The sequence below is a fragment of the Poecilia reticulata genome, linkage group LG14 (genome assembly GCF_000633615.1).
Source record: "Poecilia reticulata strain Guanapo linkage group LG14, Guppy_female_1.0+MT, whole genome shotgun sequence".
Classification (NCBI taxonomy): Eukaryota; Metazoa; Chordata; class Actinopteri; order Cyprinodontiformes; family Poeciliidae; genus Poecilia; species Poecilia reticulata.
Window position 1 is genome coordinate 27810833 of NC_024344.1, and position 14616 is coordinate 27825448.

The 14616-nt window shown below is 37.6% G+C and overlaps 1 protein-coding gene across 6 annotated transcripts in view; it reads right to left on the reverse strand.

Annotated features, from left to right (window-relative positions):
- gria1b (glutamate receptor, ionotropic, AMPA 1b) overlaps nucleotides 1-14616 on the reverse strand; it is a 192890-nt gene that overhangs the window by 25359 nt on the left and 152915 nt on the right. For 2 of the 6 annotated variants that reach the window (XM_008428689.2, XM_008428692.2), the window contains exons 15-17: nucleotides 13471-13718; nucleotides 12087-12089; nucleotides 2575-2689 (exon numbers count right to left, since the gene is read on the reverse strand). In XM_008428689.2, the coding sequence (XP_008426911.1) occupies nucleotides 2575-2689; nucleotides 12087-12089; nucleotides 13471-13718 (366 nt within the window). Of the gene's footprint in view, nucleotides 1-2574; nucleotides 2690-5701; nucleotides 5881-12086; nucleotides 12090-13470; nucleotides 13719-14616 lie in introns of those variants that run through there. The other 4 variants (XM_008428690.2, XM_008428694.2, XM_008428691.2 and 1 more) reach the window with 3 other exon arrangements.

The window sequence follows — 14616 nt, forward strand, 5'->3', positions numbered from 1 at the left end:
TGAGGTAAACCTTGTATCTCCTTGGACTTCTGCATCTTTTATACTTTGTCAGTACTTGTTTCCAAACATAACTGTTTGGGAGATTCTGTTTTCTCTATTTTGATCCTTTACCACTCAGAAACTAAAAAACTACACAGATGTTCCTGCCATAATTCACTATTTTTCTTTCCTTCTTTATCTCTTCAAGTCAACAATGTACAAAACACAGCATCACAGCCCTCTACGAGGTTGTAGTGATAACTGCACATCTTACTGAAAAGCCAAGGTTAAACTGAAGGAAAAACTTTGTGAATGTGAGAATGTACATGTCAATGAGGTCCAAGCAGTTTGTGCTCAAGGATGAATGGTTAGGCCTCAAATGACCCTTAAAACATCATCATCATCCTCATCATGTCTTTCGAATCCCACGGGTTTGATGAGTCGGTCTCAGGGCAGGCCCGTGCAGAGGGGGTGGCTAGGGGTGCTTGAGCACCTGCCCCTTTTACTCCTTGCCCCCAAGTGCCCTTTTGGTCAAATTATTATTATTATTATTATTATTATTATTATTATTATTATTATTATTATTATTTTTGTATTATTATTTCCCTAACCCTAACCCTAACCCAATAAAAAAAAAAAAACTCAGTTAAGTAAAATAAAATTGTAATCAAAACCTTTGGAATTGTAACGATTCCTTTTTTTTTTTTAAACAAAATGTTTTGTTTAAAAAACTTTTATTTAAATTAAATAACTAATTTTTGTCTCGTGAACTTAAAAAAGTTATTTGCCAAACATAAACTTTTATTTGCACACATCAGAAATCTTTTGTTGCGAATTTAGGCCCTGCTCAAGATGTCATATGAGAATCACATGCAAAACTTTGACTCCAACAAAAACTTAGAATATTAACAAAAGATTTCTGACATGTACAAATAAGTTTGTTTTGCAGATAAAAAAGTCACTTCATGAAACAAAACTGTGTGATTTTAATTTAAAAAAAGTTTTTTAAGCAAAACTCAGTAGTTTTTCTCATGGTGACATGCATTAACGATTCAATTTTTGGTTTTGTTTTTCTCTTTTTTCTGCAGTTCCACGTTAAAGTTTGATGCAGCTCTGCTTTCCTGAATGGACCATCTTCATCTCTACTGCAGCAAACAGGCAGATATTTTTATAGATTACAGTCACTAAAAGGTTGCWTTGTGCCCTTGTTTATATTTTAATAGTGTAATTCTGTAAAGACAAAATATGTCTGGTGGTCCAGCTCTGATTTACATATCTTGCTAAATTGTGGGTTTGAATATTGCAATACTTTCCTATCACACAATAGACCTGCAGAAAGAAATTACTAATAAAATATCTTACATATGCATAGTTGTTTGCTTTATATAGAGATTTTCCTAAGATTTGATTGTCACAATTATGTAATTTATCATTGTCTATTAAACTCTGAAAGCTGAGTGGCTTTGTTAATATTCTGTCCTAGAATGTGGTTAGATGTGCCCATTTTTTTTTTTTTTTTTGAGCACCTGCCCCTTTAGTGGTCTCTGCACGGCCCTGCCTCAGGGGTTCGTGAGTCGGTCTCAGGGGTTCAGTGGAGCCTCTGCCGCGGAGGTAAAGACACACTTGTGTAAAGTCGTGATGACGCCCCGCTTTGCCAGAGGATCACGTTACATGGCCAACCTGTTGACACTGTGGCAAATTTTAAATACCTTGGGTCGTTCCTGGACAGCCAGCTCAACTGTGCTGAAAACCATCCATCCATTTTCTTGACACCCTTGTCCCTCAGTGGGGTCGGGAACTTTGCTGAAAACACTGATTATATTTTGAAGAACTGTTCTCAGAGACTCCACCTTTTAAGAAGACTTAGTGATCATGGGGTGACCCGACTAAATCCTAGTTGGGTCACCCCTATGTCTTGAATTTGGGTTAAAAATAAATCATATTTTATTCATCACTACAGAAGGGTTCAGTGAATGCGCATATGAAACTGGTGGGTTCAGTACCTCAAAAAAGGTTAAGAACCACTGATTTAGACACATAAGAAGATCCATAATAAAAAGATAAAACATAAAAAATAGAAAAAAATACAAGATAAAAAATAAACAAGAAGCATATTATTCACCGAGTCATAAATAAATGACCAGTGCTTCCACAATCTTGAGGAAAATCTCACTGTACTCAGTGCAGGATTTACTAAAATTGCAATTATATTCTTGCATGACACAGATAATCTACACATAAGATTCCTGAGCACAGCTGCACATGTGGGTACTTGATTATGTACAGACATATGGCTAGCACTGCTCCATCAAGGCATCATTGTATACCACATAAAGTCAGGCAGTGTATAGTGGAGTACAAAAATCTACTAAGCTGAAAAAAACAACATATGAAGCAGAAATATTTTGGTCATTAACAGCCGACTTTTGAACTGGTTATGAAAATACCCCAACAATCAGAGAATGAGAGTAGAATGAATGTTTTTCTGATTTGTTCCCAGAGGGTTTCATGCTTGCTAGTGAAGCTGTGCCTTTCTGCCGGTTACCCCGGTGTACCATTGCCTGTCGTTACCCGTCAGGGTTACGGTGATCTGACCTTGGAGTCCCCTCCCCCGATGCCGCACTCTCCCTTGTCATACCACCATCTGTTTTTCAATTTGTCCAACAGGCCCTGCTCGTTCAGTTTTAACACTGCCAAGTTAACAGGGTTTCTACAGGGGACGATAGTAACAATAAGGGATAAGAAGGAACTTGTTGTTAATGAGGACCGCCATATTAAGGAACGCAACATCAGTACAGCTGCGTGAGTCTAATGAATGGTGCATGTAGGACAAGTTCACTGTTTTCAGCCCAGAACTTCCTCTCATCACATCCAAGTGGTTTCAGGTTTATAATAAACCTGAAACCACTGATTTCTGGTTTCTGAAAGCAAACATTCATGTGTACAGAAAAAATATGTCTGCTGTTAGACTGTAAATAGTTTGACAATGTGGTAATCTAGACCCTCCAGATTCATTTTTCATTGAGAAAGACTGACAGATTTTTAAATTTCCTTATAGTTTTTGTTCATGCAGTCAGTTGTAATCTCCTAAAGTGGTCTAGTCCAATAGGTATCCAGGTTTTGCCTCAGATTTTTCCTATTATTTTCAGTGCAGCCCTTGTGCCTGGCATGGTAACCTATTAACACTTTGCACGCCAAGCTCAGTTTGAACTTTTGAAGGCTGAGTTGGTCACTTGCCTTGATGGATTCAGCTACATTTTCATTTTCCCTCTAATTGTGACCAAATTAGGAAGACATTTTATTTGTCCTTTGCATGCTAAATATGAATTCCATTTTTATAAAATAAAAATGGAACCCTATTCTGGTGCCCTTATTGCTCACCATGTATATGTTTGTCTTATTTAGAGGGAATCGACATATCTCAATGAGAGCTGATGATCTTACCGTGAACAAATTTGCTTAATATTGCTAGTAGGCAATAGTTCATGTGTGTTTGATCCATTTTCTCTTGTCATTTATCGACTTACCTGTATTTAGTGCTTATGGTTCAGCAAGATGCATCTCATTCATTTCAATTTGGAAGGATGTCTAAAGCAGGGGTCCCCAAACTTTTTCCTGTGAGGGCCACATAACGTTTTCCTTCTCTGCTGGGGGCCGGAGTCAGTTTGTAACAGAAAAAGTGTGACGGGGGGAGGGGTGATGAACCGTCAGATAAAGCTTCTGCATGTTGGTGTTCCCACTAAATACTGAATAATATGCCCTATTTGGGTTGTCTTGGCCTTTTTATCGCAGCCTGTGAGGTTTTCCCTGCCTGGGAACGAGAATACAACCTGCTGAATGTGACAGGTAGCCAATCAGAAAGCGCGGTGACGTCAGAACAGAGGGGAATCCTAAACAGCTGACATATCGCGCAACTGAGAGTCAGGTAGATATCGGAGATGATATGTGGAAATGTTTGTTATTAAATCTAAAGGTCATTATTATATTTATTCAGTTAAAAATGTTAACTATGAAAAAACATTCACCTCCAAATCATAGTGCAGCAAATAGAGCGGCTGCTCCCGTCGTCTTTTATCCACCGCCTTTTCTTTTTGTTACGTCTTTTATCTCTTAAAATGATTCCACAAACTATCACTATTGTTTCTACATCGTCATCCGTGTTTGGTTATTCTAAATTCCCGTATCCTATGTTGGGGGTTTTACTGGATTATCCTCTGGAATCGGGATGTTCGTGACTGGAATCGGTTCATGCCGTGTGGCTGAACACGAACCGATCGAACCTGTTGGACTTTTATCAGCTCTGTGGTCACAGAGGTTTGGAGAATCGGCCGACAATTCTTAAATTTTGCCGTCTAAACCAGACTTAAGACTCACAAGCTCTACTCATCTCCTCTTGACCACTGCCCAAACGCTCGGACTCTGGTCGCTATGGTAACGTTTACATATTCCTTGAAAATAATATACAGAAGCGCCACAAAAACGAACATTTTACTTTCGTGAAAAGTTTAACTCACGATAATGACAAACGGAGCCCTGAGCTTGTTTCTCTGCAACCAGACGGTCCCATCTGGGAATGATGAGAGACAATGACACCCGAAGTGTTGCTTATATCCACAGCCTGCTTGGTCTCTACGTGGCGAAGCAGCTTGAAGCTTCATTGCCTCATTATCAGCCGGTCGCCGCATGTTACGCAGAGCGGCTTGTAATGTGGGACTCACCTACCGGTCCGGGATAAATCCATTCTCCTGTCTCTTCTCTGGGCCTTTTCCTCTTTGCAAAGAAACTTTCCACAGACATCTGATTCGTTTCTTACTCATTTTGCTGCTTGTGGGCTCAATGTTGGCGCGCAAGTAACCAGACTTCCAATGATTCACTTCCTGCTAAAGACCCCTCTGGTGGTTGAAGAAAAATCCACATAGAAACGGCTTACAGTCCGGAAAATACGGTAAATGAAAAATAAATCTGAATATTCTCAGGTATTGTTCAGGGGGCCGGACCAAATGTGGAGGCGGGCCGGATCCGGCCCGCGGACCGTAGTTTGGGGACCCCTGGTCTAAAGACAAATACTTTTCCAAGACGTCCCTTATGCATCATAGATTTATCCACCGAGTTTAATAATTCATATCTTACCGACTCAGAATTGGGTAACTTAAGAAACAAACCAACAAACAAACACTGTAAGTGTCACGTACTGGACAGAGACAAAGAAAACAAGCAAAAAAGTTCAACTACTTTCAGAAATTTTCAGATGACACCATCTTAAAAGATTACAAGGAAGCCTGGACTGATGAAACAAAACTATAATGATATTAGGAAAATAACTGCTAGGATTAAAATACTCCTAATCCAACCTGTGCTTGCATGAATGCTGGTAACTTCAGGTGCCTTTTGGACTTCAGCTTTAAACATCAATAAGCAGTTGTATGCTTCATCAGAACTTCTTTATCAAATGCTAAACTGATTTATCAGTTTTTTAAATGTATTGGTTAAAAACCCAGCACTTTAGCAGAAAGAAAACTATATTGTTAAAGACAGAGCAGCCTGTGATGTTCAGACGCTGAAGTAACCTGGGATGAAAAACAATCAGTGAATTTGTAACTGATTTCTGTAAACTTTCATCAACCTTCATTCATTACCTGGTAAATAAAAGAGGAAAAACATTCAAAAATGTTCTTGGAACTTACATGAGGTCAGAACTAGTGATTCAAAAGATGAAACACACCTGACTGTTGTTCCTCTTCACATGCAGATGGTGATCAAAGCTACAGAGCAGCACTAGCACTGATGACATGATAACATGAACGACAATGCTTAATCAAGAGTTTTGTTCCAGAGCACCAACTGCAGATCACAACAGTGCTCAAGTTTAAATTTGTGGATGTGTTTCTTCAGGTTGCCTTCCTGTTAGACAAAGATAATATAAATCTGTCACTATATGCATGATCTTAGCAGGATATTCAAGGGCATTAATATCACAGTGATAACAGAAGTTTCCACATCTTCTCAGCAAACTAACTCAGCCAGATTGGATAGAGAGAATCTTTGAACAGCTGATTTTAAGTAGCAAATCTGGGATAGCAATTACAATTTAGTGTAAAATTATTCAAAGAACTGGTAGATGTAGATTAAATGCATCATCACGTAGCAGGTTTTTCTTATCGGAAAGGAGAAGGCATTTCTCAAAAGATAAAGCAGTATAAAAGGAGTATCAATTTTGAATTCTTGTAATTGCTTACTTTATTTTTGCATATTTCCACTGATATTTAACAATTTTAAGATAAGCTTTTGAGGCTGGGAGGTTTCTGTGCCATCATTCTAAGGTTCCTCTGTAGATTTTTAAAAATCAGATTCAAGTTGGGACTGCAGCTGGGTGGGTCCATAAATATCAAAAATAATATCTATTGTAACATTATTCAAGTCTTTTAATAAATCCAATTGTATTTTCTCTTTTTGCCAATTTCTCCAGTTTATAAATAATTCCAATGATAAATATGTGAAGACTTTCAGTATGAGGTATGGATGTACTGCATGCTGTTCAGTTACCACTAGCTGGAGTCATATATTGAAGTAAGTAGGTTGACGAGTCAAAAGTATAATTGGGGGAGTGATAAATCCATTGAGTTTGTCAAACTTCACCTCAAATTCTGTGTGCAACTCTCAGATACTTTTGATGTTTACATTTATGAACAAAACTCTTGCAAAATGATTCACTTTAACCAGAGATAAACAATAAAGATGAGACAAAGAAAATCAAAGCACATCCTCTTTCAGTTCCAGTGTTTTCTATATCAAATATGAAACATTCTCTTTTTTGAATTAGTTGGATTTAGACGAACAAGAAACATAAGGCAGAGTGATCATTTATTTAACCAGATATTAAGTCAGAATTAAGAAGCAGGATGTTAAAAATAAGGCCCTGTCAATATAATGCTTTGATGCAAACATAGGTCAATTTTCTGCTGCATTTTGGACAACTCGTCCAAATGCACAATGGAATTTTGATGGAATTTTTTTTCATAGTTTTAAAAATGCTTTTTGAAGTGTGTTTAAACACTCTATTTCTGTTATATAAAGACATCTAAGTGGACGTGAATACAATTACTGCAGTGATAGAAACCACAGCAACAGAGAAACTGTTTCTACACTTTGTCACTTCATCTAAACCAGTGGTTCTTATCCTGGTTGGATCGAACCCCAGGGGTTCGGCGGAGCCTCTGCGTGGAGGTAAAGACACACTTGTGTAAAGTCGTGATGACGCCCCGCTTTGCCATCACTTGCTGCAGAGGATCACGTTACATTGCTTAGCCAATCAGAGGATCACGTTACATTGCTTAGCCAATCAGAGGATCACGTTACATTGCTTAGCCAATCAGAGCTGCGGAGGAGCCCTGATTGAAGCAGATCCACTCTCAGCATGGATTTGAACTTGTATCTTTATTTACTTCAGCAAAGCTCAGTTTTTACCAAATTCTGTAGCTTTCGGTGTTCTTCTAAATCTGCTCCTTAGTCGCATCTTTTTGGGGTTGCTACTGCCTCTAGTGGCGTGGGGGTGGTAACACAACCACACCACTACTAAATCAGAATACCGCAAAGTCTGTATTATTTATTATTAATTTTTCATTCTCATAAAAATGTAGAGCTAATTAAATAATCTAAAGACCTTAAAGTGGTTCCAGTTTCTCTCGATGGCCAACCTGTTGAAACTGTGGCAAATTTTAAATACCTTGATCAACTTTGCTGAAAACACTGAATATATTTTGAAGAACTGTTCTCAGAGACTCCACCTTTTAAGAAGACTTTGTGATCATGGGGTGACCCGACTAGATCCTAATTGGGTCACCCCTATGTCTTGAATTTGGGGGGAAAAATCATATTTTATTCATCACTACAGAAGGGTTCAGTGAATGCGCATATGAAACTGGTGGGTTCAGTACCTCAAAAAAGGTTAAGAACCACTGATTTAGACTCTGATTTCCATGAATCTTAAAAGCGAGCTGAAGAGGTCAGTGACTGTCAAAAGAAACATGAGCTATAGTTGTTTTGAAAGAAGCTTTAGCTTTCCTTACCCATGCCTTTTGTTTTCCTATCTTTTTAAGGAATTTTGACATCATTCTTAATAATATTATGGCCAGCTGCTGGTGTACAATAGAAATTATAGCATTTTCTAAAGGAGGAGAGAAAATTGGCCATCTAATAAAACATCAGCATCCGGAGACAGAAACAACTGGTCCTTCACATCTTCTTCTTCTGTTTATGTTTGAAAAGGCCAAAAGCATCCCACATACTTGGGCATACTAATAATAATAATCCATTTATTAATGAAGCCCTTTAGCTCCAATTGAAATCTCAAAGGGCTCATTCACACTGTTGACAACAAACTGCTGAAATGTAGTTCCAGCTGCCCTGGGGAACAAGAAAGGCTACAAATTAAACACCATCAACCCCTCTGACCAACACCAGCAGACACTGTGGGTGAAGTGTCAACAAGGGTCACAGACAACAAGGGCAGGTGGACCGAGAATCAAACCAGCGATCCACCAATTGCAGGGTGAACTCCTACTGTCATTGCCACCATCGCCCATGTATTCTGTGAGCCGCATGAAGTCCACACACACTGTCCACTGTTGAGATTTCATAGTCAACTCTACCAATTGTCTACATTTCTCAAGACAAATTCCTTAATTTTCCACAATCCAAATTCATGCTAGCAAGTTCGGCACCTAGTCTGATGTTTCGTCTCCAGGGCAACCGCCGCCTGTTAAAGCAGCACAAAGTGGCAGTCTGGTTGAGCAGTGTCCTTCTGAGTGGTTGTGCCGACTCTAAACCTTATGAGCTCAATATTGCATACAAAACAGTTCAATGTGAACATCGTACTGTGATGTAAAAATTGACCTGTGCACAGACGTGACTTCTCCAGCAGGAAGAACAGCAGAGTAGAGTCTATTTTTACAGGTTCTATATCATAGGGTAAGCAGAATCATAGTCAGAATAATCACAGACATAATGTTTTGCAAAATGTTCCATAAACTTAAAAAAAATGCAGAACAGGTACGTTTATGAGAAAATAATGTAGTAAGATTTGCACATAAGCATATAGACTGTTTCTCCGCTACCATTTCTTGAGGAGGCAGCTTTTGATTGCAGCAATGTCTCCCATTTCAAATGAAAACTCTGTGGGCCTGCAAAGCAGCATAAATGACATCACCACTCATATTAATGCCAGATTTGTCTTAAAACTTAAATCTCCTCCTGTAATTTAGCAGCTTTTTCAACAACCTAGTAACCTTTTGAATAGAATTTAATGTCAATGCTGTATTGCTCTTCTGAGATTATATTTCCTTAGCTTTAAAAATCTGCTAAATACCAGATGATTTTATTTATTATGTCCTAATATGCAAAAATGAAAGAGGATGTGTTTATTTGTCACCATGACAGCAGTTAATAGCCAGAGACAGCACCGATTCTTCACACAGAGCTAATGCTTCTGATGAGTGAAGTTGATTAAAATAAATGCTCTGCATTCAAGTGCTTTACCACAACTACGTTGCTTAGCAACTGAACATGGAATCTGCCTTTTATATGACTTTTTTCCCCCCTCAAAGCAGTGAATTGGTTTGTGTTTTTCTTTTGCAGCTCAAAAGCATAGAAACATGGAGACAGAAAAGGTGGATCACAAAGACTGAGTTCTCCACACAAACAATTCCCTGATTGAGTATTTTCCAACATAAAGGAACAAATGATTGCACTCAGAGTGCACCAGTCTCCTCTGTCAAGTGTTTGTTTCTGGCTTGAATATAAAAATGCTGACATGAGGCAGAAATAATACGAGCAACACAGAACATCTGATACATTTTTCATTTTATGTCAAACACAAAGGAAAGGAAAAGAAATCTTTCTAATTCTGCTGTCAAGTAAAAATCTAAACTTTTAGAAATATTTAGCCAACTTTTAGTTTAGTTCAACTGTATTCAATTAAATCAAATAATAAAAAAACAAGCAAATCTGCATTAATTTGCTGAATGAACTTAGATTGATCAATATGGGGAAACATGTTCAGTTCTGGGTATACTAGGATCGCAACAACATATTTTTATGAAGATTTGATTTCTATGATCAATGTAAACATCTGACATAATGATCAAAGATTTATATGCAAAACTTTTAAAAAGATGCTTGTTTGTGCTACGCTGCCATTGCCTTTTATTTATTTTCATCAGAATAAACCTGAGATAAAGAAGCAGTGACTTTTATTAAAAATAAACTATGTTTATAGCTCTAATATGCTAAATCATATGGTTCTTATCAAGGTATTCAGAAAAACATTGTCCTGTCACAAAAAAAAATGTTATATGGTGACAACAGCGTTTTATCTAATAAGGATGCCACAACCAGTTATAGCAATGTTGGGCATAATGATCCCTGGACATCAATATTTTAAATGAAACATTTTTTAGAAATCTACCCAATCTATTTCTTAAACTTTACTACAAAATATCTTAAGCAAATTCCCTGTTTCGTTGTCACTATAGCACACAGGGGCTCACTAATCGCTACGAATTCTTTTTGAAAGGATTCATAGTTATATTTTAGGGTAAAAAAACAAACTGTACCTCAAGGTTCTGTTTTAGAGCCAGTTTTAATTACAATTTACACTATTGTGCTGTGTGAAAATGTATCAAATGCTTCTTACTACTTTTATGCAGATTATTTTGTCATTTATGTGCAACTGTGCAATTTGTCTTTTGTTTCTAAGTTTATCTGTGTTCATTAATCGCCTTTCTCCTTCCTGCTCCCCTTTGCAGGAGCTGTTCAGCTTTTCTCACTGATTGTGCTCACCTGGTCCAACACTCCACCATTTCCTTTCATTAGTATTTCAGCTCATTGATTTTCATTTTTCTTTGCTGGTTCCTTCTGCTGCCCCTGCCTGGTTCCTTGTCCTGGTCTTCTCATGGCCGGTCTCTATCATTTTTAAAATGTTATCATTAAATGATCCTAAGGGTTCTAAGCTGCTGTCTGCATTTGGGGCTACTACAAACTTAAATATACAAATCCTAATTGAACATTGTAGAAATAGTTTGCTAAATTTTATTTTACATCTTAGTTTTCTGCAAGAAAACCTGTTCATCATTGGTATCAGAAATTGGAATGCAGTCTTGGTCATTTATTTTGAACATTGAAGTAAATATCCACAGCTGGGCTTGTTTCTCTTAAATAATCAGCCCACATTCAGGTCGGTAGTAACTAGTTTAAATTTTTCATTTAAATAAAATGTACTAAAGCTGAGGCTCAGTGTTGCCTGACAGCAGAAGAAAGACAGAGACAGATGGAGACACTGATTATGAGTAGAGGTGTGCCGATCGATCGGTCACCGATCATAATCGGGCCGATTTCAGTGAAAAAGTGCATGATCGGTAATCGGCGATCATTGGCTCTTGTTGCCGATACCGATCACCTGCATCTCATTTCTCAGCCTGCCTGTGCAGCTGGTCTCCTCTTTCCTTCACTCTGCACAAAACGCGCAGCAACAAATCCTAAGCGATGTGGAACTATAACGCACTGAGTGAATGGGGAAGTTTGCGTGTTGCGGCGGAAAATTGAAGCAGGTCAAAATGCATCAACACAACGAAGCTAATACGACATAAAAACAATGTTATACTTGACGGAGTTTTATACTTGAATATTTTTGGCAATGTTGAGAGGTTTTATTTTGGCTCTTTGCATTATTTAACCTCTTCAGAGCCTCCATATGTTATCAGTCTGTTAAAGATAGTATTATTGATAACAGCACAATTTGCAGAATACCTGTTTTGTTTAGTTTTCTTCTTGGAAAAAGTTATTAAAAACAAGTTTTTGTCTAAATTAAGGTGAATTCATGGTTCCTTTTTCCACATAATGTAACCTGTAGTGTTTATGATAAAAAAAGTAATAATTATGCGATCGGTATCAGTGATTGGTCATGATCGGCCCTCATGGGTGATCGGTATCGGAAGGAAAAAACCTGATCAGCACATCTCTAATTATGAGTGTAATTGTTAGTGCGCTGGTGCATGTAAAGGCATACAGGCAGGTAGCAGTAAGACAGGCATAACGGATAACAAGAGACAGACAGTCTGACAGACATGTGGACAAAGACAAAAGAGAGACAAGACAGACAGAGAGACATATTAAGAGACAGACAGACAAACACAAAGACAATAAAACTGTGATCCACCCCTTATGACTAACAGACTCGATTATCTTATTAAGCACCAATCATCCAGTTTCTGACAAAATCCAATCAGTTGCTTATATAAATCAACACTCTGTGTGTGCAGAAGTCAGTTACTGTTTAGACCATTTTTACTAACAGCATTCTGATGTTAGCTCTAATGCTTGACTAACTTTCTCTGTTTGAACCTTAATTTAACAAATACGAATTAAACAATTTTCAATCTCAGACAATTACATATTTTGGAATTTAAATAAAATGGGAGAAAAACTAGAAATGAGAAACAGGAAATGAGACATAATGTGTGTACATGTATACAGATTTTACATTGAACTGATTAATTTCCTTGCCATTTCCTTTCCCACCAAGAGAATTTCAAAGTGGCTCCAATTTTACGAGAATTGAGAAATGAGCATTCCTAGTCTTTAATAGCAACAAAGGGCTACAGTTGATACATTTCTCTGAATTAAAATTGCTATTTAATAAAATATTGAAATAAAACCTGTTTTGTGATGGTTCATGTTTCTTCTTTCTGGTGTTTCTAACACCTGTCTTTTCTGTAACTCCATAGTTAGGACTGTAAGTAGGATTGGACACATCAGATCCAATTCATACTCCAGAATTTCAATTGCACAATTTCATAATAAAATTTATGTGATGATTGAAACCATTTTCACTTTCTCAGTTTATGACAGTGCAAGTATAGCAAGATGAAAAAAAAAAGTGTTCCTTCCAAAGTTTTAGAGGAAATCTTTGATGCATTTAATGAAAACTCTAGCTGCAATATCACTGTTTATCAAAAACGTCCTATCTAATTATTCTTCATGCATTTAAGGTTTGTATCATTTTATAATTGAGTTGACTTAAGTTTTGGAGTTATACAATTTAACTGACTATTTTTACAGAAAGTTGACTGGGAGATATGCTAAAGGGAAAGAAAATCTGGATCAATTCTGTTAACATCTGTAATTTCATTCAGTTTTATTTCACCGGATGTTCCTTTATATTTTGAGGAGTTAGAAACTTTTATTGCAGCTACTGTTACTCAGAATGCTCTAGACTTCAGCATTTACACAGTAGAGGGAGCCGTTTAAAGTAGCAGATTTAGTGTTCTAAGCAGAGATTTAATTGTCAGAAACGGGTGGATCCATGTTTGAGGGATCTCACAAATATTTGATATTGCACTCTCTATTCTAACTTCAGAAGTTACCACAAATAACAGACAAAAACGAGACAACACTAACCCCACGCTGGCGTCCGCTAACCGGACACTCAGAGTGTACCTGAGGGGCGATGCTTTGGGAGTGGCCACTCCGTAACCCTTAGAGTCAAGGTTTCCTCCTACTTTCATGGTGTCGCAGGGTTTCCTCTGCTCGATGTATTCGTTCATGGAGGACTCGAGTAGGTAGGCATACTTCCCCTTTGACTTTCTGACTCGTATTACCCCCTCATTGGTGCTCTTTACGAATACAGACGGGTCTGCACTGCGCATGTATGACCACATCTTTTCGAACACAGCAATCTTTGACCTCTAAAAGGGGAGTGAAGAGCAAAAATGAGATAACATTAATTTATACTGTTTAAGACAAGTCGCTCCATTTGTGAAGATGATTTTGAACTTTAATCACAGTACTGAATCTAGCTAAATCCCCCTGGTTTTGCACATCCTACAAACTAGAATGTACAATTCCCTAGATGAAATTGGAAACAAGTTTGCTCAATATTATTAGGTCTTAATTTTCTCCCAGACAGTAATTCAAAACAAGTGTTATTTTAAAAAAAGGTTTTTATATAGTGATGTACCGTAAAGGTTTTATAGTGGTGGCACACTAGCCTTCACATTATACATACAGTTTAAAGCATACAGACATATTAGACTGAATAAGAGGTCAGAAACAGGCACATGCAGAGGGGCTGGGGGAGCAAGGAGGACTTGAGCACCTGTCCCTTTTGCTCCTTGCCCCCAAGTGTCCTTTTGGTACATTTTTTTATTTTTTTCAATTATTAGTATTATTTCCTAAGCCCTCTGACCAGGGGCGCCGCCAGAAATCTTGGGCCCCCTGACAAAAAATTAGATTGGGCCCCCCTGCGCGGCTGCTGTTACAATTTTCTGAGTCTATTTGACCCACAAAAAGCATCATAATTTTAAAGGCTTGCAACCGCCTTGCTTTCTTTGGTTCAATTCTGATAGTTAGCTCAATATTTACTGCTCATGAATTTTATATCCAACAGTCCACATCCAGTATGCAAGTATGTTGCTTAAATTGTTTCTATTAGTTTTAGATACTGAAATATATCTCCTCATGAGCAACAGTCAAAAGCAACATGCAACATAGACATAAAGCAATCCAGACTTCTCAAACATGCTATGTAGTTGCATTTTATTCAAGCTGCAGTATATAACTTTAATAAAAAATATATTTTCTCTA